The 24,752-nt window shown below is 50.4% G+C and overlaps 8 protein-coding genes across 8 annotated transcripts; 6 read left to right on the top strand and 2 right to left on the bottom strand.

The window, feature by feature from the left end:
• Window positions 1-330: 330 nt before the first annotated feature.
• Window positions 331-1,350, top strand: N7468_007267 (NAD(P)-dependent alcohol dehydrogenase; the record flags this gene model as incomplete). Its single annotated transcript, XM_058476563.1, has 1 exon — window positions 331-1,350. One exon carries the CDS (start codon window positions 331-333, stop codon window positions 1,348-1,350), a length of 1,020 nt encoding a protein of 339 aa, XP_058329453.1.
• Window positions 1,351-1,523: 173 nt separating this feature from the next.
• On the top strand, window positions 1,524-1,814 carry N7468_007268 (uncharacterized protein; the record flags this gene model as incomplete). The annotated part of the gene is made up of 1 exon (XM_058476564.1): window positions 1,524-1,814. One exon carries the CDS (start codon window positions 1,524-1,526, stop codon window positions 1,812-1,814), a length of 291 nt encoding a protein of 96 aa, XP_058329454.1.
• Window positions 1,815-4,976: 3,162 nt separating this feature from the next.
• On the top strand, window positions 4,977-5,606 carry N7468_007269 (uncharacterized protein; the record flags this gene model as incomplete). The annotated part of the gene is made up of 1 exon (XM_058476565.1): window positions 4,977-5,606. One exon carries the CDS (start codon window positions 4,977-4,979, stop codon window positions 5,604-5,606), a length of 630 nt encoding a protein of 209 aa, XP_058329455.1.
• A 3,023-nt stretch (window positions 5,607-8,629) lies between these two features.
• N7468_007270 (mitochondrial 54S ribosomal protein bL33m) lies at window positions 8,630-8,970 on the top strand (the record flags this gene model as incomplete). Its single annotated transcript, XM_058476566.1, has 2 exons — window positions 8,630-8,642; window positions 8,801-8,970. The coding sequence occupies 2 exons, from the start codon at window positions 8,630-8,632 to the stop codon at window positions 8,968-8,970; spliced, it is 183 nt and encodes a 60-aa protein (XP_058329456.1).
• Window positions 8,971-9,676: 706 nt separating this feature from the next.
• Window positions 9,677-13,060, bottom strand: N7468_007271 (uncharacterized protein; the record flags this gene model as incomplete). The annotated part of the gene is made up of 5 exons (XM_058476567.1): window positions 9,677-9,714; window positions 9,767-11,370; window positions 11,425-12,425; window positions 12,478-12,682; window positions 12,741-13,060. The coding sequence occupies 5 exons, from the start codon at window positions 13,058-13,060 to the stop codon at window positions 9,677-9,679; spliced, it is 3,168 nt and encodes a 1,055-aa protein (XP_058329457.1).
• Window positions 13,061-15,654: 2,594 nt separating this feature from the next.
• On the top strand, window positions 15,655-17,612 carry N7468_007272 (serine/threonine-protein kinase; the record flags this gene model as incomplete). Its single annotated transcript, XM_058476568.1, has 7 exons — window positions 15,655-15,697; window positions 15,767-15,889; window positions 15,939-16,050; window positions 16,104-16,308; window positions 16,363-16,518; window positions 16,570-17,232; window positions 17,361-17,612. The coding sequence occupies 7 exons, from the start codon at window positions 15,655-15,657 to the stop codon at window positions 17,610-17,612; spliced, it is 1,554 nt and encodes a 517-aa protein (XP_058329458.1).
• A 1,321-nt stretch (window positions 17,613-18,933) lies between these two features.
• exg2 (putative exo-beta-1,3-glucanase) lies at window positions 18,934-21,513 on the top strand (the record flags this gene model as incomplete). The annotated part of the gene is given in 4 exon segments (XM_058476569.1): window positions 18,934-19,399; window positions 19,419-20,029; window positions 20,085-20,258; window positions 20,272-21,513. 4 exon segments carry the CDS (start codon window positions 18,934-18,936, stop codon window positions 21,511-21,513), a joined length of 2,493 nt encoding a protein of 830 aa, XP_058329459.1.
• Window positions 21,514-21,661: 148 nt separating this feature from the next.
• On the bottom strand, window positions 21,662-24,129 carry N7468_007274 (hybrid sensor histidine kinase/response regulator; the record flags this gene model as incomplete). The annotated part of the gene is made up of 3 exons (XM_058476570.1): window positions 21,662-21,982; window positions 22,025-22,861; window positions 22,894-24,129. 3 exons carry the CDS (start codon window positions 24,127-24,129, stop codon window positions 21,662-21,664), a joined length of 2,394 nt encoding a protein of 797 aa, XP_058329460.1.
• Window positions 24,130-24,752: the final 623 nt, after the last annotated feature.

The raw sequence follows: 24,752 nt of genomic DNA on the forward strand, positions 1-24,752 counted from the left end.
GTTTCCCAATACTCTATGCTTCAAAAGCTCGTACTGCCCTAAACGTCTGGACAATTTGGTCCACCTAGCAGCCCCACCTGACAGGAGCTATGACCACTACTGAAGCAACGACATCATCATTCGACTCCCCTAGTAGCTTCAGAAATAACCAGTTGGCTCATTCAGAACCACCCGCAGTCGGAAATTCCACCTAAAATCTCGTCAAGGCAGTGCTTGAAACATTCCACCTTCACCGGCGCAAGTGGCCTCTTTCGCGCCGTGTGCCGTTAGCAACCACTTATATAAGAGACATAGCGACCCCAACCCCTCCTACCCCTTCCCTTCACCGCAATGACTACTCCCCCACACCCATCCAACATGAAAGCCTGGCTCTATAACAGCACGACTGGTGGCCTTGAAAAGAACCTAAACCTAGAGCCCAGCGCCCGTGCCCCGCCCGCGCCCCGCGGCTCCCAAGTCCTCATCCAAGTCCTCACCGCATCCCTCAATCCAGCCGACTTCAAAGTCCCAGAAATGGGCATGGCAGCCCACCTTGTCATCGGCCTGCCCGCATCACCGGGGATGGATTTCGCCGGACGCGTAGTCACGACCGGGCCTGGCGCCACCCATCTCCGCCCCGGCCAGCTCGTCTACGGCTGCCACAGCCGGCCGACGAGGTTCGGGTCCTTGGCAGAGTATCTGACCATCGACGTGGGGTGCGTCGTGCCGGTCCCCGAGGGCGTGGAGCTCGACCAGGCCGCGGGGCTGGGGATCGCGGCGCAGTCTGCGTACCAGGCGCTGGTGGGGTACGTGAAAGAGGGCGATAAAGTGTTTGTGAACGGGGGCTCGGGCGGATGCGGGCTCTTCGCGATCCAGATTGCAAAGGCACTTGGGTGCCATGTGACGGTTACGTGCTCAACACGGAATGTCGAGCTGTGCCGCGGGCTTGGAGCGGACGAGGTTATTGATTATACGGCTGTGGATGATTTGGTCGGGGTGCTTTGTGACGGCGGCACGGTTTATGATCATGTGCTGGATCATATTGGGTCTCCTTCGGAGCTGTACTTCCAGAGTCATCAATTTTTGAAGGCTGAGGGGGTGTTTGTGCAGGTTGGGGCATCGGCGTTTACGACGTTTGCTGGACGGGTTGCTTGGCCGTCGCTTTTGGGGGGTGGGAAGAGGAGGTATAAGATCTTTTTCTTTGCGAATACCCAGCAGCATCTGGTTGCGCTTGGGGATATGCTGAAGACGGGATCTTTGAAGACGCACGTCGATACTAAGTACGAGTTTGAAGATGCGAGGCAGGCATTTGAGAAACTTCGCTCTGGGCGGGCCCGGGGGAAGATCTTGGTTCAGGTTGCTAAGGCTTGATGAATACTACGATAATTTCGGCGTTCGGGCTCTTCTATGAAACATTCAAAGTTGCTACGCATAGGAGTTTTTTTTTCGTTTCTATTCAAGTCTATCGACTTAAGAAGTGATTCGGCTATCACCCATTTACTCAATCCCGATATCCCGCCGGCGAACGGCATTTAGGCTACTTAATGGATTTCTTTGGTCAACGTGACATGCTGAGAATAGCATCCAAGACGGACGCTTCGGTGACAGTAGCTGGAAATTTCGACCCTGCTACCCGACAAATTTGCATGGCTCTTTGCTGCAACGATAGATTGACGGCAAATAGCCCCTCAACTATTCACAATTCGACTCTCAGCATCAATAACACGGTTGAGGTGTCTCTTCGGTCCCTGTCATGCCATAGAGCTGACAATGAATTCTTCTTCGCGCGCGCCTGGGGCAATTTACGAATGAACCCCCATGGCTACATGCAATAGATAATTTGCGAGTCATGTACACAGCGCTTGTAATGAATAGAGTGGTGATTCAATTGCTGTCTACAATTAGTAGTAGCCAAGCGCGAACTGAAACCTTTCAGGGTAATATATTATACTAGTACAAGCATTACTCGAAGCCATCTAGAAGACAAAGCATGAAAGCAATTGATCCTATAATTCTAATTTAGGTGGGGCGCTATGCTAGTATGATGAGGCTCTCATAAACTTTAATTGATCGAGCAAGCGGCTAGTAGCGCATGTACGAACTTAGGATTGTTTCATAATCCTCTAGCGGGTAGAAGGTATTGGATCTTCTAGGGTTGAGGGTTCTAAGGGTTTAGTAGGTAGGCTCGCGGCTCGCTGTTGACACCTGCTGGTAAGCGCCGAAGCTCCGCCAGGGGCAAACATCCAATCTCCGCGCTCCGCAATCATTGCAACAGGTCCTCTGAATTGTTTCAAGCGAGTCAGTCAGCGGTAACTGCTGAAAGTTTCTCTTGATATAGACCGCCAGTGTGGGTGTGCAAGGCTTGTTTGGTTTGACCCAGAGATCTCCCAGCAATGGTTGCCAAAATATACTTTGCTAGTAGAGATGCAGCAGGATGGTCTGAGAGAAACCAATTGGGCAATTAAGTGAGCCAGACAAGCCGTCTCCTCTACCAACTTGCAACAATCTGTGTTTTCCAAGCCAACTGTCCAATCGCTGAGCCAATTGCGTTCAAACTACGCAGTCCTGCCAGTGCTCGGTACGTGTCGCAGCGACTAATAAAAGCTGTCAGCGGCTTTGCGTTTGGCGTCACCTTCCCCTATTGTCCCGAGAGGCTTTTGCTGAGCCCTTGTTGTAACCATATGAAGCTATGGCTGATGCAATTCATGCGCAATACCAGAGATTACTAGTTTTGGTACGATGTTCAAGACCGACCAACAGCCATGAAGCATACCGCCGATCGGGAGTAACGCTCTGCCTTGCGCTCAGGCCCAGCACTAGCCACAGCGGAGTTCCAGGCTCGACCAAGTCTATACTGCGTATGTAAGATTCGTCATCTGGCTTGATGCCGCTTTCTTGCTACACGTAACACTTGCGTAGCCCGTGGCACTCACTGGATCGCTCTGCTTACATTCTCATTGATTTTATCCCTGATTGGGTTTCCCGTTTTTCGTCGGCCCGGCCCACTCCGGTGGATCCGCGCCGACGTTTTTTAGCCACTCGTTGCGGCGGCATTGAAAAAAATTTGAATGAAGAACCAAGAAAAAAAAAAGAGATCTCAGGTTATTGATAGGAATAGCCGAACGTGGGGGTCGAACCCACAACCTTGAGATTAAGAGTCTCACGCTCTACCGATTGAGCTAGCCCGGCAGGGCTCGTTGGAGGGCAGACCTTTGAGCGGCAGACAAGGACGCGGTGCAGTAACCTTCCGGCTAGAAGCACTTTGTTGGTACCAGGATTTAGATGGCCACGATAGTCTTAGCGCGGGGTAAAGTGCAGAGGATTCTCAAGTCCCGACTGTCAGGTACAAGGCCCCCGTGAGTACCACCTGTCATGCTGGGGCCTGTCCCGTCATGCGCGTCCGGGGACCTAGATGGTTCGCATGTGGGTAGATGCCTGGAAGGAGGCAGGAAGTGTATAGACTGATAACAGACCCGAGAAATGCCAAGTACCGACGACGTAGGCCAGGAACACGAGTTGAGGCTGAGGCGCCTCTTCGTTGCTTATGACCGACACGCAGGAAGCTTGGCCTTGGAAGTGTGGCTGGAGCCAACTGTGGCTCTTCCAAGGAATGATCAACTATCAATACGAGAACATTGACGTAGTGGCTCGTATGACGAATGAACAGAGAGCCATCAGCCGCATTTGTGGCTGGGGCTGAGCCAAAAGGCTAAGGCCAGTAAGGCCAGGATTGCTAGCGTCGTTGCCATGGGCATATTGTGCTTACACAGTGAGAGAAGTGTGGCTTGAGGCTAGAGTCTTGCGGCTGGTGAGAGGGTCCAAGTCCCTCCAACGTTAGCCAGTTCACCCTATTCTTAGTGATCTTTCGGCTTCAGACTCGAAACGCCAAGGGCGATCGGTCATCATGCATTTCCAAATTTGGATCCCATCTTGAAACTATGCGAGCCCCGGAACCCTTGACTCGTGCGCGGAAAGATCCACGCTGGCATGTTTTGCCAGACGCTCGTGTCCGGGGCCAGCGGTAAGCTGGGCGAGTAAGGGCCGGTCTGGTCTCAGGAACACGGTTCAACAATGTAGATGACCAGGGGCACTAGATCTCAGTAGCCTAACAATTCTGGCGTCATCCATTGCTCAGGTGCCCGGACCTTGTGAATGGTAGACCCCCAGGAGGAGGGGCATAAGACCCGGTCCGGGGCGCAGGAACACGAGAGGTCTCAAGCCACGGTAAGCAGAGAGTTGATGACAAAATGTGGATTCCAAAAAACCAAGATAGGCAGCAAAGGCAGAAGATTCGGGGACACGTATTGAAAGTATTGGAAGTATTCAAAGTATTAGCTTTGAGAAAGATACAAGCTACTGCACGCAAGTATGATTTCGTACATGCCCGCTTTCTGAATAGAGACGCCGGCGAACTGGGACCGCCTGGCCGAGGGTGTCCAGCCAATTAGAATCAATCAAAGATGGGCGGTAATGTACGCAGTAAAAGGAAACAGTGTTCATGCTGCGCCACGAGCTAGCGGCTCCAATAAGCCCTAAGCCTGAGGATACAAGGCTGTGACCAGCAGGCGCTATTCTAACTGTGTGGGGCCGTTCGTAACAGGATGTCACTCTGGATTGGGAATTCACTACTGCAGATCCCTCCCCCCCAGGCTGCAGTGAGCCTTGCCCATCGGGGGGAATCTATAAAGCAGCTGCTCCATCCACCTGCTTCCCCCTCCTCATTCCAGTTCAATTCATACAATCCACCGTGATATATAAACTCCACCGTTCTCTCAGGTCACTTCTCCATCCGTCTGACCTAAGGACAACCCTCTACTATCTTATTTATCTACAACGGCGATTTACTTCGTCGTTTTCCCGCGTGACCCAGACCAACAGTCACAGTGTCGCCCCTACGCTCAACCAAGTATTACATCGACCCCGAGTCCCTCTCGACGGTAGAGCGGCCTCCTCGTCCGGCATCTTCCCATAGTCTCACACATAGTCGCAACTCCAGCATGCCTGCCGCCATTGTCACCACCCCCACCGTCGTGCGTGACCTGCACGACGACGAGAAGCTCGTCCTCGACGAGTTTGAGCGTCATGTTAGACACTGCACCCAATGTGAACTAGCTCTTGAGAACGACGATAACACCCAGTGTGAGCGTGGACATTTGCTTGCAGTCGACGTGACCCAATACCTGTACAGTGAGAGCGGACGATACTTTGCTCAGGTCGACAAAGAGGCCGGCAAACCAACCCGAGTCAAGCTACCTCGCGACTCGAGCTCAACCCGCTACCTGCTCGAGTCTGTTGAGCACGGCATGCGTCTTTCGTCGCCGCGCCGGGGCCGCGCGCCTCCCGTGCGCCCTCCCAGCTCTCGTTCCAACACCAGCTCTCGCTCTGCCAACAGCCCCCGTCCAATTGTCCAGCAAGTTCGTCCTCGCTCTCGCACCCCGGAGACTCGTGCTTCTCCCACCACTATCATTGAGCGCTCACCCTCCACTGGCAAGCGTCCGGTGATTGTCTACCAGTCTCCTCGCGTCTCTCCAAGCCGATCCTCTTCCAACCGTGGTTCGCTCTACATCAACGACAACATGGACCGCGAGGAGCGCCGAACCCGTGTCTACCTCAACACCCACCGTTGACAGAATTATGCAAACGCTCAACCGAACTATTGAACAACGATTGCGAACAACGATTGCGAACAACGATTGCGAACAACGATTTCCACTCCCCCAATTGCTGCTGAAAGCTTCACTACACCACCCGCGCCGAGCATTGAATGCCGCCGGGATAACCGCCAAAGATCTCTCTGCTATAGTGAGATAAATCCACAATGCTCACTTTTCTCTCCGGGGGAACGGGAGGCTTGCCTGGTGCGCCCCCTTCCCACTCACCGTGACACCCTTTGAACCAGTCATAGCTGCTAGGTTCCCAGACAGGAAGGATCGGGGACCCTTGACGTGACTGGGCAATTTCTGGTCGAGGCTCTGTAATTTTGCTTGGCTTGGCTCGGCTGCATCATTATTGGCTCTTTCGGACCCATCGCGCCGCTGCAAGTGCGGCAGGTAGCCAATAGGGGGCAGTTTGCTGCCTTGATTATGCATGTGTTATTTTCCTACATCTTGTTATTGGACATTGAATTGTGACTCACTTGTTGGTGGAGATGCTGCATGCTCTGAAGAAGCTAGTTCGATGCATTAATCGTGTCTGCTTGTCTCTCCGTTAAGCTTTACGAATGAATGTTTGGATGCAGATGACCCCGAGCTTTTACGATGTACGAGCCAAGGAAATAGTGTTGAATAATAAATCTTGTATTCGTTATGACTATTACAGACCAATTTTGCTTTCCTTTCCTTTCCCTTTCCCCTATTTTTTGTAAACTTGTAGCCTTGTCTGACAGCATCTAGAAAAGCTTCGGCTTCTCAGACAGCCCTGGGCACCCCGAGTCTGTGACAACCGTATCCTGGATCGCGATTTCAGATCCGCCGATGCTTATCGTCATAAAAATGGCTTAACGCACGCCCTTCATGTATGCAGTGCACTGTTCCCACGATTACTTGAGCCTGCATTTCGTGACTCAAGCTGCGGGGTTCCTAAAGGTGATCGACGTGGGGCAAGGCGCTCTCGGGGGCCTAATTGAGATGTTCGGTAACGCCTAAAAGAGTGGCCGGGGGTTAGCAGCTGGAAAATTCCTGTCTATAACTTGAATACACATCTAGATGACGCATGTACTTGTTCCTGTGAGCAGGGATGTATTGTCGGTGGCTGTTGGCTGCCACAGGCCGGGAATTTCGATACTTGGGATGCATGTTAAGATACGTATGAGATTCGCCACCTATGGCGTGACGATCACGAATTCTTTGCGGTTGACGGTAATGCTGGATCAAGAACGATAGATGTTCATCGGTGATGCCTCCTTGAGGGAATTGTGAAGGATCCTAATCTCTAAGGAATGCTTCTATTTAGGGACAGTCGTATAACAGTACAGAGGTGTGTCATGCCCATCCGAGCCTTTACTAGTATGAGCGATCGAGGCCTATAGCAGGAAAAACCAAGGCCAGAACTACGTGCCAATTTGCATATAGCACATTGCAAATGGTATTGAATGGGACCTTTAACTATTCAGGTACACATTTTTCCCTGATCGGTCGCTTTGTTCCTTTTTACTTCATTGATATGCTTGTTGAAAAGGAGACGTACAGAATCCAAAGAACTAATGGTTCTTGAACTTAGTGGCGATGATTTGGATCGTGTTAGGTATGGTTGCCCCGTATTTTGATAACATGTAGCTGTATTCAAGTCCCGCTTTTGTGTTGGAACTTGCATTAGACCGCAATTACAGACGTGTTGCCTTAGGTTAAGCTCAGTCCCACGTCAATACGTTCTTGAAAGTAATTCCCTGGCAGATCTACCGGAACGGTGTTGCAGCACTGCAAACATTAGAGCTCTCCTTAGAGGCTAGACGTATTTCCCTGTCCACTTATATGTAGTAATGATGAAAGAGGTAATATGGATATCGATAGCGATGATAGAACGTATCAGACCGAAATATGTCAGGTCGTTCCAAAACGCCCCGAATACAGCGGAAGATGGACCGCATTAGGCGTTCCTATAGCTGCTCTTCGAATGGGCCATCTTATTCCGTATACTGGATTCTGGCCTTCGCTGTTTCAATGATCGACCAAATCATTTAATGTATCGGAATTGCAAGGCCACACACCATTGCGGGCATCAGTCACAGATATAGTATGCTTGTGTTGAAAGTGGAAACTCATATACAGTTGTTTTTGTGTAAGGCTTTGGTAACCTCGGAGTGGCTCCATCCATGGGTTATTGGGTATTAATTCATTCTGAAGAGCAGGTATTTGCCTTGGATCCATTGGGGAAGCGCGTTAATAGTTTTTGCTCCTCATCGGCAGAAGTACCTATCCACATAAGACCTCCCAAGCGAGTGGAAGTGATAAAAGAATAAAGAGTAGCTAGAGCTCAGAGCAGCAACTACTTCGTTACAGTTCCCAGACCCTAGGGGTTGGACTACGGCTCACGAGTCGCGAGATTTCAATAGCGTGCACGATCATCAATGCGAATAATAGTCACCCCAAAAAAAGCATCTTAGCCATAGTATGGCAGATTCTCCCTTAGTAAATTGAAAAGCAGAAGGCAAACGGGTGGGACAAATCTCAAGAATCAAGATAGAACGTTGCGCCTAATCTAGCCTTAGTGAAAATGCAATAGCCAAAGAGATTTTTAGTGATGGTTTTGAGCTAAATGAGAGCGGGGAACTGTAAGAGCGTATGATTTGCAAGCCTATGTCCGTCCGATATACATATGTTCAGGTCTGCTTCATATGTTCTTCGAAAGAATAAAAGTTGCCCTGGTAGAGCCGATCTTTCCTCAACTGTCACTTACAGTTAGTTGTCCAGTAAAGTACATGCAAAACGCATCCAGGCCGCCCATTTATGGTACCAGCTTACCAACTTAGGTTTAAAGTATTAAAAGTTGTATATTGGGCGATCATGAGCGTAGGATGAGACAAAGCTCAAGGGCTGGATATCAAAATATTACTAATCTCATCACGTGAGTACGGAGGTTTTGCGGACGGCCGTCCGCAATTGAGTCCGCGATCTCACGAACATCAACTTTTCCCCTTGGGACGTCGCGCAAAATGGCCAAGAAAGGTAAATGACTCGATTGTTCTGGTTAAGGTTTACTTTTGCCCCGGAAACTTTTTCAATGGCCCCCGGTACTCGGACTAGCCGACGTAACCTGGGCTCCCAAAAACATCCTCCTCCGAGCAAAGCATGACAATGACCGCTAACGCATCTCAACACCGCAGCGAAGTCACGTACCATCCCTGTCCGGCTCATCTCCATGGCGATGACTGGCTACTACCGTACCATGATCCGTCCGCGCGCGCACCGCCCGCTCAGCATGCTGAAGTACGACCCCGTCGTTAAGAAGAAGGTTCTGTTCCTTGAGGCGACAAAGGGTGGAAAGGCGAAATAGATTGTGTGGGCCTCTCTTTGTCACCTCAATGGCTTATTCTCCACTCCCCTCCGCTCTTGCCGTTGAGTGCTGCTTCGAATTCGCGACAACGCCTGATCGATACTTTTTTCTGATAAGCGGATCAAATCGCCATTCTTGTGTCATCACCTAGGGCGAGAGGATCCTCGAAGCTGAACCAGGACGGAACTGCTTTCCACTGACTGGGACAAAATGGAGCTTGGAAGGCCTGCTTGGGGCTTATTTGTACATTATTTCAGGAAGTTCTCGGGCGGTGGGTTATGATGGGTCTACCCTCGTCTGGCTCCTAGTACCGGTTCTTTCTTTGGTGGAGCATTGTGTACGGCGTTTATAAGCAACACAGTTTTGGGTTCTGAATTGGAAATATATATCGATCCACTCTACATGATCCCCCTTGGATTATCGTATACCTTCAACTTCCAAACGATACGGCATCAATGGGGATAATGAGGCCCACGGGTGTTGCGGCTAAAATATATGGGCTAGAACTGCACACAAGTGGCCTGTGAAATCATCGGGTCAGGATGAAAAGTGACGGGGACAAATTAGCAGAGCATAACTCGAACATCGTGAAAATTGCACGTGAGGAGAGCCATAAAGGTGAGTGATACTTCGAAAAACTGATCGGTAATTGGAAACAAAAGCCTTCTCCTGAGACAGAAAGCAAGGGACTTCGAATCGAACGTGGTTATTCTTCAGTGTTGAAGCGTGCGTGGTATCGATCATCTAAAGATTCTATCAGATGACAGGCCATAAGGAGCCAGTGGTTTCCGCTTACTGCGAGATCGTCCTCTCCCTCGACCCCGGGAACTTTTGCGCTTCGGCACTTCCACTGCACTACTTGCCGATACGAGGCCTTGTGGGCTGGTTCGTCGCTCAACCACAGAACGTCCAGACGCTGCGGACCGAACAGAAGTGGCGGACTGTTGTCTCTGAAGCTGCGTGGCTGTACTGTGAATGCGACTGTAGGTCCACTTATGGATATGTTTCGATATCTTGCTTGCTGAATTCTCAATATTCTTGTTCTCTTCGGCAGTACTGGTAGTCATCTGGCCACTCGGCGAAACCCTAGCACTTTTCAATTGTCTGGGAGCCTCGGAAATGCTGACTTTGCGCTTTTTCTTAGCAAGAGGGCTTTTATTAGTGCGCTTATCGCCATCAGGGGAGTTTGTCGCTTTCTTAGAATTGGACGACCTTCTCTTAAGGTTGCGCTCTTGTGAGCTAATATCCCTGACCTTTTCAGCTGGCACGGAAGCGCCTGCTTCTTCATCTGACATGAAGAGCATTGCAAAGTCGCATGATTCATGAAAAGGAGATTCAGCGGGGGTTGGCGACAGCTTTCCCTCCATTGTAGCAAAAGGAACAATGACATTACCTGGTGAGGCATCACGTGTGTCATCACCCTTAGCTGGAGCGGTTGGTCTCTGCTCAAGATGAAGTATCGTTTCTTGTGCTTGCTCAAGCTGTTCGCGAAGACTACTGTTCTCAACTCTAGAAGCGGCATCGAGTTCTTGGAATCGCTGTAGCTCTCCTGTCTGAGCAACTAGCTGCGCGTTGGATTCAGAACAGGACTTCGTGAGTTCCACAACTTGCTGCTCGGTTTCTTGGACCAAGAGTTCCCGCTCTTTGCGCAGTTGCTCAACAACCCTTCTGGCGTCAATCAAGGCATGTTGGATGTCGCCAAGCTTTTTAATAAGATCAGCTGAAGCTTCCTCAAGCTCAAGTTTGTCTTTCCTGAGGTTGATAAGCTGTGGTTCGTATTGAGCTTTTATCTGCTCCTTTAAAGCTTGCTTTTCTTGAGTCAGCTCCTGCCGCATTTCGAGCTTCGTTGTCTCAATCTCGCCTCCCAAGGCCACCTTCTCAGCCGTGAGATTATACACTTCCTGCTCAAGTACCTGGACCCTAGCCTTGTTCTCATCGATAGCCGTAAGATATTTCTTGATGGTAGCCTCCTGCTCCTTCAGACTTTTTTGCAACAATTCAGATTCGAAAGAGATTTTGTAGTTCTGGACCTGAAGTTGTACATTCTCATTAGCCCTCTTGGCGAGTTCAGCTTCCAAGACTGCTTTTCCTGTCCGAATCTGCTCATCAGCTAGTGTTTCGCGTAATGTATCAAGGCTTTCGAGGAGTTTCCTTTCATTTCCTATCAAGCTGGTTACTGAATTATCGAGGTGGTTCAATTTTGGCTCCATAGCCTGAAACTGTCCCGTTAAACTTTCATGTAATTTTTCGGAATTAGAAAGTTCCGTAAAGAGAGGAGAGTCGGATCCAAAGTGTCTCTCAATCAGCCCCAAACCGTCTTCGATAGCCTTAGATGCATTAGTGTTTAGAGTGGTGCTCCCATTGACGCCTTCAGCGAATTGCACCGATAGCCGATTGAGCCTACCCCCAATGTCAGCAATTACTCAAGATTTGCCATGGCACAACACAACTTACTGAGAAACGATGTGATTAGCCTCGTCGGTAAAATTCTGGACATCGATTTGCTGAGAAGTGGATTGCTCAGTCAATGATTGAATGGAAGAACGACATTCCTCGAGGGCTTGCTGGGCTGTGGAGATCATGGAATCCTTCGTTTCGTCTGCTTTCTGGATGAGCAAATCAAAACCTGCATCAACTCTTTTGTGAAGCTTTGCTTGGTCGTCTCTCATAGTGCTGAGCTGCCTAGCATGACTCAACGAGTAGTTCTGGATGTAAGCCTCCAGAGTGACAATTTTCCTCTTTTGATCTTCAATCTGACACACTGAATCGTTTTCATGGCCTTTGGAGACCGAGAGTGCCTGCTCGAGCATAGCTATTCTGTTCTCGCGATCCAAGATTTGATCCCGCTGTTTGTCGACCGTCTCTTCGGCCTGGGCAACGTGAAGTCTGATGCGCTCAATTTCCACGTTGAGATCAGCTTTCTCTTGCCCCAGGGATATCGTGGCCTCGCGCAGCTTATCGGATTCTTCACGAAGTGCATCGTACTCCCGACCCAGGTCATTGACCACTGTTCTGAATTTGCGGATTTTGGTTTTCCATTCTTCCAGCTGAGACCTGGCATCGCTTGACTCGACCATGCTCTTCTGTAGCTGTGCATCCAGCTCCTTCAACTCGGAGCGTAAAGCTTGGTTCTCCTTACTAAGACTCCTATTATGTTCCTCCACTTGACGTCTTATGCCTTCAGCAGCGGCTTCATCATCTTCTCGTTGTCGGATTCTTTTCACAAGAAGCTCGAACAAGTTGTCTTCCGTCAGCTGATGCGCGTCTGATTGGCTTATGGAGTTCAAATTTTGTTTCTTTGGCTTGACCTTTCGTGAGCCCGCAGGGCGTTTCAAGGGAAGATCCCTCTTCGGAGGCTCAGGCTTCTCCGGGATGTACTCGGAGCCTTGGGCAATTGCTTCGGGTCCCAACTCGTGGCTAGCAGATGGAGAGGAGATAGGATAAGGTAAGGCAGGCTTTTACCGTCAGTGCAAGCAAAAAATATGACCTATTAAACTTGGGGCTGACCTCATTCTCACCAGCATTAAGCTCCGGGGAAAAGATTCCCTGTATATCTGGCTGTGACCCCACACGGGCAGTTGGTTCTGTCTTTTCCAGCGATTGCCGAACGGCTAACGTGAAATTATGTGGCTTCCATTGGAGCGGATTCCCTGTAGCATAGGTTTCTTGGTGCGGTGACCTGCAATTGCCACGCGTGGTTGACAAGAAAGAGCTATGGAGAAGAATGTCAGCCCAATGCTCGTTTCTAGGCATTCAGGTGAATACAATACACATCCTGAGCTGGACCTTCAGCCGCGCCTGACCTTGCAGCTAAAGTTTGCGTATCTGATATACTGGTTTCCTCCATCGGGCGAGGCACCTGCGAGATCTCAGGAAGACTCATTGTCGGGGAAGTAAGGGCCATCATAGGCTTTCTTGGCAACCCGCTTTTCAGACAGCCAGCGGGCTTTGCGAACAAAAATCCAGGCGTATCGTTGATTGAGCTTTGTGGCCACTGCAGAAAGCGGGGCGGTGGTTTATCCTGGCCATCGCTGGCAGCAATTGAAGGCTCAAAGTGGGACGACATAGTTGGTCCGTTGTCCTTGTTCATTCTGGGACCCTCCCATGTAACTGAGGTTGGATGAGAAAGAATGAAAAGAGGCAGTGTAGATGGACGTCTCGAGTGGGGAGCCGTTCCATCCGACGGCAGGCGCGACCCGTGCCAGTGGTCACAATGTCGATGCCGTCGCGCTTTCCCTCATGGGTTCTCTATAAGTCGCCCTTCCAGGAAGCATCTTGCAGAGTCTATGGTATCTCATCCCCACCTGAGAACTGGCCTCACCTAATACGTTTCCAGTCACCATGGCCACGGGTCTAATTGAGCCATAATCTAGAAATCTTAAGGCGTATGGAGGATTCAGAATGCATGCCTCCTATTTTGACATGCCCCCCGGAAATTGCAAAAAGCTTGAGGGGGCCTTTCCGTTTATACGAATTCGTTTTCAATTCGCTTTCAGGTTCTAGGGGCCGGGCTGTGTTGATGCTATCTACTAGTAGCCCTTGGATACACAGCAATTTTTGTCATCGCATGAATTATCCAGCCAATTGACAGTGGCCGTGGTCTCGTTTTCAGCCCCCATCGGATAGGATGCCCTCGACCCACATTAAACGGGGCACACGGCTAAGCCAGCCAGGATCATGGCGGATGATAGATTCGTTGGAACCCCAATGCTGACCGGCAAACATGTGGAGAAAGAGCAACGGGGACTCTGATGTTGCGTATTTCGGCACATCCGTTTGGGTGACAATTTCGCCAGTGGATATGGAAAAGAGACAAAAAATATAGATATCCGCCTACAGATACTACAGGGTAATGCGTACTACGATGCGCAGGAGGAGGCCAATGAACACTTCGACTCTTGTGGCGCCATCGAAAACGACCAGGGATGGTCTAATACGGGCTAGCGTGCTCAAGCCAGATCGTTGCTGGAAGGACTCTCCCGCGGCTCTCAACTTAGGGTAGGTTCCACAAAAGTCAAAGAAGATCTTGAAACGGGCAGAAGCAGCCGGTTTCAGTTTCAGCCTAGACCAAATCTTCTTTGATGTGGTGCAGCTGAAACGCCCACACGACTAGAAGGGCAGATTGCCGACGGTTAGAAGGGAAGAGACCGGTGGAATGACTCAAATGGGTAGGAGCTACGTCCGAACTACCTCCATTTCTGCGCTTCAGAGAACCCGGCTCACGTATCGGGCGATCTGACAATCCCGTTGAATGCGCCAAGTGAAGCTAGCGGTCATTTTCGGCCCTTTTCGAAGATTCTGCAGGTGTTCCACGGCCGTTCCTGTACAACGAAAGTAGCCGAGACCTGCATCTAGAAGGGCGGTCAAGCAACGTGGCGGCCACGAGAGGCGAGGAAGATAAAGTCGGAAAAAGAAATGTGTGAGCTGTTCACGGTGGGCGCTGAACGCTGGTTGGCGCGATCCCCAGGTGGACCGACTCTGGAGTGGGCCGACCCTGGGTCATAAGTACGCTCGGCATAAACATGGCCCGTCGCAGAATTGCGACCTGCTCTCCAATAGCTTCCGTGTATTGAAAATGGATTGCGATTGCTCATCTGACAGGTCAGAGGCTTGCGTGAAAATGACTAGGATGCAAGTCTACTGCAGGGAAGGGAAATTGGTGGGCCCGGTTGCAAAGTATGCACCCCTCCTGTTTCCTTGCTTGCAGTGTATTGTCCTCTGCTGGATCCAGTGCCATTTGTGCCACTACTCATGGCAACACCGATCTGGGCATCTGGGCCTTGGCCCCGCGGCTGGCCTTAGTACGCAGTAGGGTTCTAATGTGGTTATGGTTGCCCCTAGGACCTGGTCTTCATTTCCGCCCTGTGGGTCCCGGATTTGCACTGGCGTCGAAGATACGAAGTTTGACGTGGTCACATAGGAGTGGCGTTGAGCCACTGAGAACCAAGACTGGGAAAAAGACCAAAAAAAAAAAAACTAGGGCCTAATTTTGTACGCTTTGGCTCATTCTAGAATCGTGGCTTTGGGCCCAATTTCGCGTCCGTATAGAACGTCGATCATATGCAGGCCGAAACCCCCTTTCCCCGTTTTTGACATTCGCGTCTGATTGGCTCCGCGTTTATTGCCAGGTTCTGCAGACCGCTCACCATTCTCTCTCCCCTTTCTCGTTCTTCGCCCCATCTGCAGCGCAAGACGGTGTTTCATGTGGCCGTGAATCAGCAGTAGACATATTTGAGAACTCGGATATTCATCAGCCCTTCCGGAAGTCGAATCCCTGCGCCCGCGCGCTCTGGGCTTTTGTGGCTGCGTTGGCCCCCGAAACTTGACCTCATCTTTGGACCATATACATCCCCCGAACTCCCTCACGCCAATCCCGGTCGTTATTTCGATACCTGCCTGCGGGGCCCTTCTTCGTCGAACTTGCTTCATTTGATCGTGATAGCGCTCTGTCGGCTCATCTATCGCCTCTACCCTCGAACCACTTGACCACCCCCGCTCCGTGATTCTGCCGCATAACTTGCACCGGCTGCAAGGCGTGAGACCCCTCACCATTATCGGAGCTTTCCTTATTAGTCTAGAGCTTGCGGCTTTTCAACACAAAATCTCACGTTCTGGAAACGAGTGATGTTGGCAGAAAGACTCTGGGACTTCTAATTCAACTCTCTCCTCCCCATTGCTCTCAAAATGGGAAATAGCCAGGGGAAGCCCATTTCACCCAACGATGCCGGTATGTATCACGAGTTTAAATATGCGACACACCAAACTACGAGCGGAACGCCCGCTAACGCTCACATAGTTAGCCTTAATCATTTTCGCTTGCTCCGCGTGGTCGGAAAAGGCGCATTTGGCAAGGTTCGCATCGTTGAAAGAAAGGATAGCGGCTTGACATTTGCTCTCAAATACATTCGGAAAGAAGAAGGTTTGTTGCAATGACTCGCATGCCTTGGCCATACTGATTTTTTTCCCAGTCGTGCGGTCGGAAAGCGTTCGGAACATCATTCGGGAGCGACGAATGCTTGAACACTTGAACCACCCATTCCTTTGTAACTTGCGATACAGTTTTCAGGACATGGAGTATATGTATGGATATGAACCTCTCCCTATTGATTTCCATGACTAATCTTTTTATTCAGCTACATTGTGGTTGACCTGATGAACGGAGGCGATCTTCGATTCCACATCTCACGCAAGTGCTTCACCGAAGAAGCCGTCCGATTCTGGATGGCAGAACTCGGCTGTGCATTAAAGTATATCCACTCTCAGGGGATTATTCACAGAGATCTGAAGCCGGATAACGTGCTTCTGGATTCCGAAGGCCATGTACATTTGGCAGACTTCGTAAGTCCGGCATATTCACTCTGGCATGGCCATTAAAACTAACATCATTCCCAGAATGTTGCGTCAGATTTCCGACCAGGAAAGCCTCTAACGAGCAAGTCTGGAACATTGGCCTATCTTGCCCCAGAAGTGTATGAAGGGAGCGGTTACTACTTCGAAGTCGATTGGTGGTCTTTAGGTGTGACCTTTTATGAGTGCATCTATAACAAGGTTTGTCAGCCCTATTGGAGTCCTCTTGGAATGGTACTCACAAATTTCTAGCGCCCGTTCGAAGGCCGGAGCCAGGACACACTCAGTGAAAATATTAAAAAAGCACAGCCGAAGTACTATGTGACAAATCCTGCGGTATCAGTAGCGTGTCTTCGGGCGCTCGGCGCATTAATGGAGAAAGATCGTTCCCGCCGAATCGGCGCTATTAGCTTCGAGAGTTTCACAAACCACATGTTCTTCGCCGAGCTCGATTTCAATGCCTTGGAACGAAAAGAAATACCCCCGGTGTTCCGACCCTCCAGTGATAAGACCAACTTCGATGCTACTTACGATCTTGAAGAACTTCTTTTAGAAGAAGCACCACTGGAAGCTCGTGCTCGTCGGCAGAAGCCACGTGCAGAGCTTCGAGAGGATGCCACTGCGAAGGAGATCCGCGAGGATGAACTCCACCGCTTGATTGAGACGATGTTCGAGCCTTTCGACTACACCGCGGCCGACTATCAGGGCAATGCTGCCGAAGCCATTGCCGCGCAAACGTGCGTACAACCCGTCGATCCTGGTCTACTTGGCACTGACGATCTTTCGTCCAGAAACCCCGAAGATTGCCTCCCGATCGCGACCACCACAACCACCAGCACCAGTTCTCACTCCCGTCAGTTCTCACAGCCTGAAATGAACAATCGGAACTCCACGCCTCCCCCAACCGAATACATGGTACCTGCCAGTGAAAATCTCGAACCCATCTTTTCTGCTCCCCAGCCGCCTTCGCCATCTACTCGCGCATCATCTTCCCCGCCCAACCAACCGCCCTCGTTTCACCGACCTCTACCGCACCCCCGAAGCCCCGTGGCGCACAACGAAAGCAGAGCAAAGGGGGTGGTGTGCAGATGGTGCTGGAGGAAGCTGGAAGCTGGAGTGAACTTGCAAACCACAATATGACACTTCCGGCTGAAGGCCTCGAAGGCGATGGAAGCAAAAAGGGCTCTAGCGGTATGCTGTCTTTCCTCAGTCGTAAGAAGGGCCGTGACCGCAGCCCTAAGCCGACCGAGCCTGGTGTTCTAGGCAAGGAGGGTGCCAGGCAGATCATCAGTTGAGGGACCCTTTTCCCCCCAAGATCATGGAGGTGGATCCATTCGTCTCCTATGCCCTCGTTGCATAGAATCACAAGTGTATTTGTGGTCCTTGGTACTTTTACCGCGAGCTTTTATCGTCTTGTGGCGAAAATTTTTCACGACAGCTTCGTCACCTTGTATTGACGTACGGTGGTTATCGTCTGCAATTCTACTTGCATATGTCTTGAGCTCCCTTGGCGACCTTTCCCGAACGATGTTGATGAATCCTCATACTTCGTTGGCAGTCCTTAGGTTGCAAGCAAACCCCGGCAGTCGCAGCGGCAGCATATCATGTCCATTCATTATCAGTGTTCATTCCCATACTCAGCGATTGCGGATTGCCTTGCTCTCTGACTTATTCTGTGATCATTCTTTTTTCTTTTACTCTCAAGTTGTACAGATGGAAGCATTGCTGAATGAAGGCGGCTATCTTGGCAAGCATTTTGATTATTATTTTTACACGAGTCTGTTTCTCATTTTTGGAGTTTTCATACCCTGTTTCATTTACGGACACGAATTTTCTGTTTTTCCTTGTTTTTTCTCTGGAACTAGACCGGTTTGGAGCTCACTGCATGGTTGGCAGCTAGCAAGATGTATTTAATGCTTGAGGTGCGAGAGGCCGTCTTTGTAATCGATGTCCATCTCCCTCCATGTACAGAACAAATACCAGCAACAAAGAACGATGGCACGTTAATTTCTATTCTGAATCCTCCAGCCTGTCATTATTCCGAACGTAGATCACTCGAGGAATCCCTGCGCTGAGCAGGCGACTCCCTCTCGGCTAAACCCCGGATGTCCGACATTAGCGCAAAGTAACCTGTAGGCAACCTCCATTATTTCCTCCCAAGTCCCCAATCGCAGACTCCACCAACGTCCAGATCAAACCCCATCGCATTGATCCAACCTTCGCGGGTCAATATCTCCATTTTTCCATCGACAAACCACCGAAATCCACCGGGCCGCGCTACACCCGCACTAACGCGCAAGAGGGAAAACAACAACAAACCCCTCGTGCAACACTTCCATATAATCGACCACACCATCGCTAAGCGCCCCTCAACCCCCCCATCAAGCCCCTCTCAAGCAGCCCAAAATCAGCACTTGTTAACCCGACCGATGCCCCGTGTCCAATGTGACACGGCCGAACCGGGGCTTACGTCCAATCCATCCTTCGCACGACACATTCCACTCCGCCCTCCACACCAGGCAAGATCGGCCTCCTGAACCGCACTAGCCACATTCCAGCACCGTCTGCCCACGCGACCGCCAGCATTGCCCCGGGTCTTGTCGGCCGCGAGATAGGATGCCGCGCGAGCGCGGAGAGTCGTCGCGGGACCGCGCACGGGACCGTGAGCGTCGGCGGGAGAGGGAGTATATCCGTGGAGATTACGAGGAGGACTCTGAAGGTTCCCCTCGGCCGAGGGGTAAATATCGGTTCCGGGGGGAGAGCGGGTATGACTCGCGTGAACGAGATAGGGGCAGTGATCTCGACGAGGAGAGGCGGCGTGCGGAGAGACGCGAGAGACGGAGGAGGAGGGAGGAAGAGGAGAGGATGTTTGGGGATGTGATGGAAGGAAGAAAGGAGAGGTCTAAGGCTAAGGAGTCACCTGCTACGTCGCCGACCAAGAGACGAGATCGGGATCGAGATCGGGATGGGCAGCGCCGGCGCAGGGACGATACGGATCGCGATCCTGACGCTGAGGCTAGGAGGCAACGGAGAAGGGAACGACAGAGGGAAAAGGAGCGTGAGAGAGAGCGGAGCGAGGGAGGTTGCTGCTGTTAATGCAGCGAGGAAGAAACACAAAAGTAGCGAATCTTCGAACAGTGCGTCCGGTTTGCTCAATGCCGATTCATTGGCTCGATTGGCGTCTGAGCAGGAGCTGGAGGAAGAGTCTGCACCATTTGAGCGCCGGGAAAGGTCTCGAGATCCCGATGTGGATCGCAGAGAGCGTCGACGTCGCAAGCAAGCTGCCTTGGCTGGTGCTGGCGCAGGGGCTCTAGGCGCAGACTTTGTCGAGCGAGGATCACGACACAGGTCTGGTGCTAGAGTCGTCTCAGGGGCATATTTGGAGGAAGGCAGAAGCTCCGAGATGAATGTGCGCCGTCGAGGAGGTGGGGGAAGTCCCATGGGAGATGATTGGGAGAGGTCCAAAGAAAGCTGGGTAGGAAGTTTTGATGGCGAGCAGCGGCCTTCCTGGAAGTTCTGGGCAGGTTGGTCAAAGAAGAAGCGTATATGCATTGGTGTGACATTGGGAATCTTGGCCTTACTGGCTATTATCATTCCTGTGGCTGTGATTGAAGCCAAAAAGAACAGCCCAAACGATCCCGACTCATCAGACTCGAGCTCATCACAGCCATCAAATTCTAATCTTGATGGTATCAGCAAAGACAGCATTCCGGTGAGACGCAATCGCGCCCATTCGATTATCTTATACGTCCTAACCTAAATTATAGAGCTATGCCAAGGGAACGGTGCTAGATCCGTGGACTTGGTATGAAACTGAAGGTTTTAACGTCACTTTCACCAACGAAACTGTTGGTGGTCTGTACATCATGGGTCTCAACTCTTCTTGGGACGATTCAGCGCGACCAAATCCCAACGTGCCACCACTAAACGAAAAATTTCCCGTACGGTTCACAGCCCATTCGCGGTGTAAACCTAGGTGGATGGCTTTCTATTGAGCCGTTTATTGCCCCGTCTCTATTCGACCGGTGGCCGTCAAACCAAGGGGTTATTGATGAATGGACACTCTCAGCAGCGCTCGGCTCCAGTGCATCGACAACCATCGAGAAACACTATGCGGAGTTCCTGTCTGAGCAAGATTTTGCAGAGATCCAAGAAGCAGGCTTGGACCACGTGCGAATTCAGTATTCGTATTGGGCCGTGACGACATACGATGGGGATCCGTATGTTCCCAAAATTGCCTGGCGGTATCTCTTACGTGCCATCGAGTATTGCCGTAAATATGGTCTTCGCGTGAAGCTTGATCTACATGGAATTCCTGGAAGCCAGAATGGCTGGAACCACAGTGGACGCCAGGGACTTATTCGATGGCTTAACGGCACAGATGGAGATTTGAACAGGCAGCGATCTCTTGATGTTCACAACCAGTTGTCGAAATTCTTCGCTCAAGATCGGTACAAGAATGTCATCACCTTGTACGGGCTTGTCAACGAACCCTTGATGCTTTCTTTACCAGTCGACAAAGTTCTGGATTGGACGCAGGAAGCTACTGAGCTGGTACGAAAGAACGGCATCAACCAGACAGTGGTTTTCCACGATGGATTCCTTAACTTGAACAAGTGGCACAATATGTTCAAAGACCATCCTGACAACATGTACCTGGACACGCACCAGTACACCATTTTCAACACCGGCGAGATTGTCCTTAATCACACAGCAAAGATCGAGCTCATCTGCAACAGCTGGTACCCAATGATTCAGGCCGTCAACAGCACCAGCACTGGCTGGGGACCCACGATGTGCGGAGAATGGTCACAGGCCGATACTGACTGCGGTGAATACCTGAACGAGGTTGGTGTTGGTACTCGCTGGGAAGGCACTTACGGCAGTGAGACCACCGCATATTGTCCCACCGCCAGTGACGGCACGTGTAGCTGTGATCTAGCCACCGCCGACCCTACTACATACTCGAGTGCATATAAGAAGTGGCTGCAGATGTATGCTGAGGCCCAGATGTCCACTTTTGAGACGGCAATGGGATGGTTCTACTGGACCTGGCGCACTGAGTCTCTAGCCCAATGGAGCTACCGCACAGCTTGGAAGAATGGCTTTATGCCGAGTAAGGCCTACTCGCCCTCGTTCAAGTGCGGTGATGATATTCCCGATTTCTCCAGCATGGGACTGGCAAATGACTATTAATCTCATGACACATACCGACTTTTTACTTTTGTTTTTCTAATCTCATCGCTATTGGCGCTCCTAGATCATCATACCCTTGTTTGAAATGAATTGAAGTGGTTTGTACAAAGGATCACAGTACATTTCAATCATAATTTATCAACTCAGCTTATGCCAATTTCTCGAACCAGCCCCCTTCTTCCCATACGCCAGACTTACGAAGACATGTGTCTCGCGCCGGTGTAAACACTAGCTCGTCGAGTATTGAATGCACGCGCTGGAAATCGATCGGTTTCACTATCCACCCGTCAAAGCCTGCATCAAGGTAGACCTGTCGGTCTTTTTCGAACAAGGTAGCAGAGACAGCAAATATCGGGATTCGCTTCTGCAATCGTTCCTGCTGATCTGCAAGTCCTCCCTTCGCCATCTGATGTTCGTAGTCTCGTATCATTTTCGTGGCGCCGATTCCGTCGACGATCGGCATCTCAAACTGTTAGTTTAGAAAGGAAGTTTTCACCAGTAATGTACATACTTGAAGGTCCATTAAAATAAGATCGAATGATGTTGAAGGCTCGGAATAGGCGGCGGCACACTCTTTGCCATTACCAGTCAGGTACACAGAATAGCCAAATTTTTCGAGTCGCTTTTTAACTATCATGCTGTTGATGGGGTCGTCTTCGGCAACAAGGACATGAAGCTGCTTTGGTTGTACGGGTTCGCCAATAGGTTTTCCGTGCTCTGCGGGCTGTTCATGGGAAGTTTCATTCTCTTGCTTCACCTTGAGTGTTGCATCAGAGCCGTCGAGAGCTCCCTGTACCTGGACCTTGGGCGATGCTTCATTTGCATGGCCAGTGCATATCTCCTGGCTTTCGTCCGTCTTGCCTTTCTGGATCATTTCTTCGGTTCCTCCACTGCCTATCACGAGATTTCGAGATTCCCCGTTCTCCAACTCAACATTTACATCAACTTGCTTTGACCGAGGGAACACCTCGTCACCACAGGTATATGAACCGCCTGTAGGAATCTTGCTCGATTTTTCAGTCCCCTGGTACGTTTCACGTTTCGCTTCGTCGGTGCTTGCGTCTTGCGCGGTTCCGGCACTCAAGTCACTCGCAAGATCATTGCGTACGCGACCATTCCCGTCTGCCGAAGCTATATTCATATTCGAACCATTTCTTGAAGTCGGTGGAGCTTCACCACCATCTGAAGGAACAGGAAACTTCAACCTGATCTTGAAACAGCTTCCTTTCCCTTGTTCTGACCTGAGACTTAGTTGGCCATCCATGTTCCGTACAATCCTCGCCACTAAAGCCAGGCCCAGTCCAAGCACATTTTCGGTTTCATGGGCGGCGAATTTGACCCATGATTCCTGGCTTTCTGCATGTATTCTTTGTTAGAAACCTGCTCCAATTCGCAGAACAGAGCCTCCACCGCTTCTTGTGACATCCCTGATCCGGTATCATGGATGGCCACTTCCACAGCAATATGGCCCGACTCCCAGCATTCTGACAAAACACAAGACTCGATGGTGACAGCTCCGTGTGAAGTGTGCTGAACTGCATTGCTGATGAGGTTTGTGATTACCTGGCGAACGCGGCGCTGGTCACCCAGGACTGCTGGTAGTGTTGAATGCTGCACAACTTGGATATCGACGTCTTTCTGTCTTGCTTCTTCCCAGAAAATATCGGTCGCCTCGCTCAGGGTATCCGACAGACTGAAAACTTCATCCTTGATCAGATTTTGGCCGTTCTCTGCATTTGTCAAATCGAGGAGATCATTGATGATATAGATCAGAGACTTAGAAGCGGAGTGAGATCTTGACAGGTTCTCGCGTGTTTCCTGGTTGAGATTTCCATCAAGTGCGATTTCAAGGTAGTTGATTATGGCATTTAAGGGCGTTCGGAACTCATGCGCTGAATTCGCAAGAAGAAGTCTCATCAGCTGGTTACTCTGCGTAGTCGCTTCGTTCTCTTGCCAGACATCTGTGAATGTTCGATAGAGCAGGGACAACATTGAGGCCTTCCCGAATTCTGCTGCAGACCAGTCCAGTGCATGGTTCAAATCTTGCTCAGGGTTCTCGTTTTCTGTCTTTTTATTGCTTCGGAAGAATATAATAAAGTCATGCCCGTCGTGCAACAATGGAATGTACAGAAGGCTTGATAGGATATGAAACCCCAGCGGATACTCTAGGTCTTCCAAGTCGGACAGAATATCTGTCGACCAGATGACCGTTCCCAATTCTTTAGCTCTGAAGTACTCAAGCAAAGCCAATATCTCTTGAGATTCTGCCGGTTTACCCATGATCTTTGATTCATCGAGAATAGATGCCACTGCGTAATCGGCCCCAAAGATACTGAGCAAATCACCAGATGGTGTTTGGATCTCCCGGCACTTATGCAAGTCTTCTGTTGTCGCCTGGTCCTTGAATTGAAAAGGCAACGTATATGAAAGTCTCTCGATATTGCTAGAGACAATCTCGCTGACGAACCAACACAGTCTACGGGCCAGCGGGTGGATGCGCAAGTCGAGCCTATGGGAGTGACAAACAATCAACCCCCACAATTTTCCAAAAGCGCTTAGACGAATAGATATGCAGGCCTGAGGCCCAGTTCCGCTATCCGTCGTCTCTGGGGGCATGATAAGGTAGCAATGTGAGAAATCTAGGTCAGAGTTGGCGGATGGTTCACGATGAATGAGTGGAGCTCCATGATCGCGCCTCTCATATGCCAACGTCACCTTATTTCGAAGATATGGTCTCTTTAGATCTTGTGAGAAGACACTTTCTTCAAAGTCTAGTCCTTCTAGACATTGCTGCCCGAGGCAAGAATCCACAGAGTCCGCAACCACAACACCGTCCCTATCACCATCAAAATGATAGACTGTCACACGATCAAAAGATGTCATTTCATGCAATGCACGTGTTGTATGGTGGACAAGGTCTTCCAATGATTGTGAGGTTGATATATCCTTGGAGATTCGAGGCACTGCGTTAAGAAGCTCCGGCCCTCGGCTATATGATTCGTGAATATCTGGATCGGTTGGAAGGTGCAACGATGTACCTCGATCACCTGGCTTCTCGCCCTATACCGGCACGATAGTTTTTGAGACTCACTGGACCCGGTCGAATAAGGAAGTAGGGCTGGGCCCTGATTCCCTTTCGCATGGTTGTTTGTATGTCCTTGGTAAGCCTGACTTGGAGTCGGAGGCTCTATTTCACATATGATATACTTCCCAGTTTTGTTGGCATGCATGGAACACCA

The sequence above is a fragment of the Penicillium chermesinum genome (genome assembly GCF_028974085.1).
Source record: "Penicillium chermesinum strain IBT 19713 chromosome Unknown utg000005l:1.0-4115287.0:1.0-4118363.0, whole genome shotgun sequence".
NCBI lineage: Eukaryota > Fungi > Ascomycota > Eurotiomycetes > Eurotiales > Aspergillaceae > Penicillium > Penicillium chermesinum.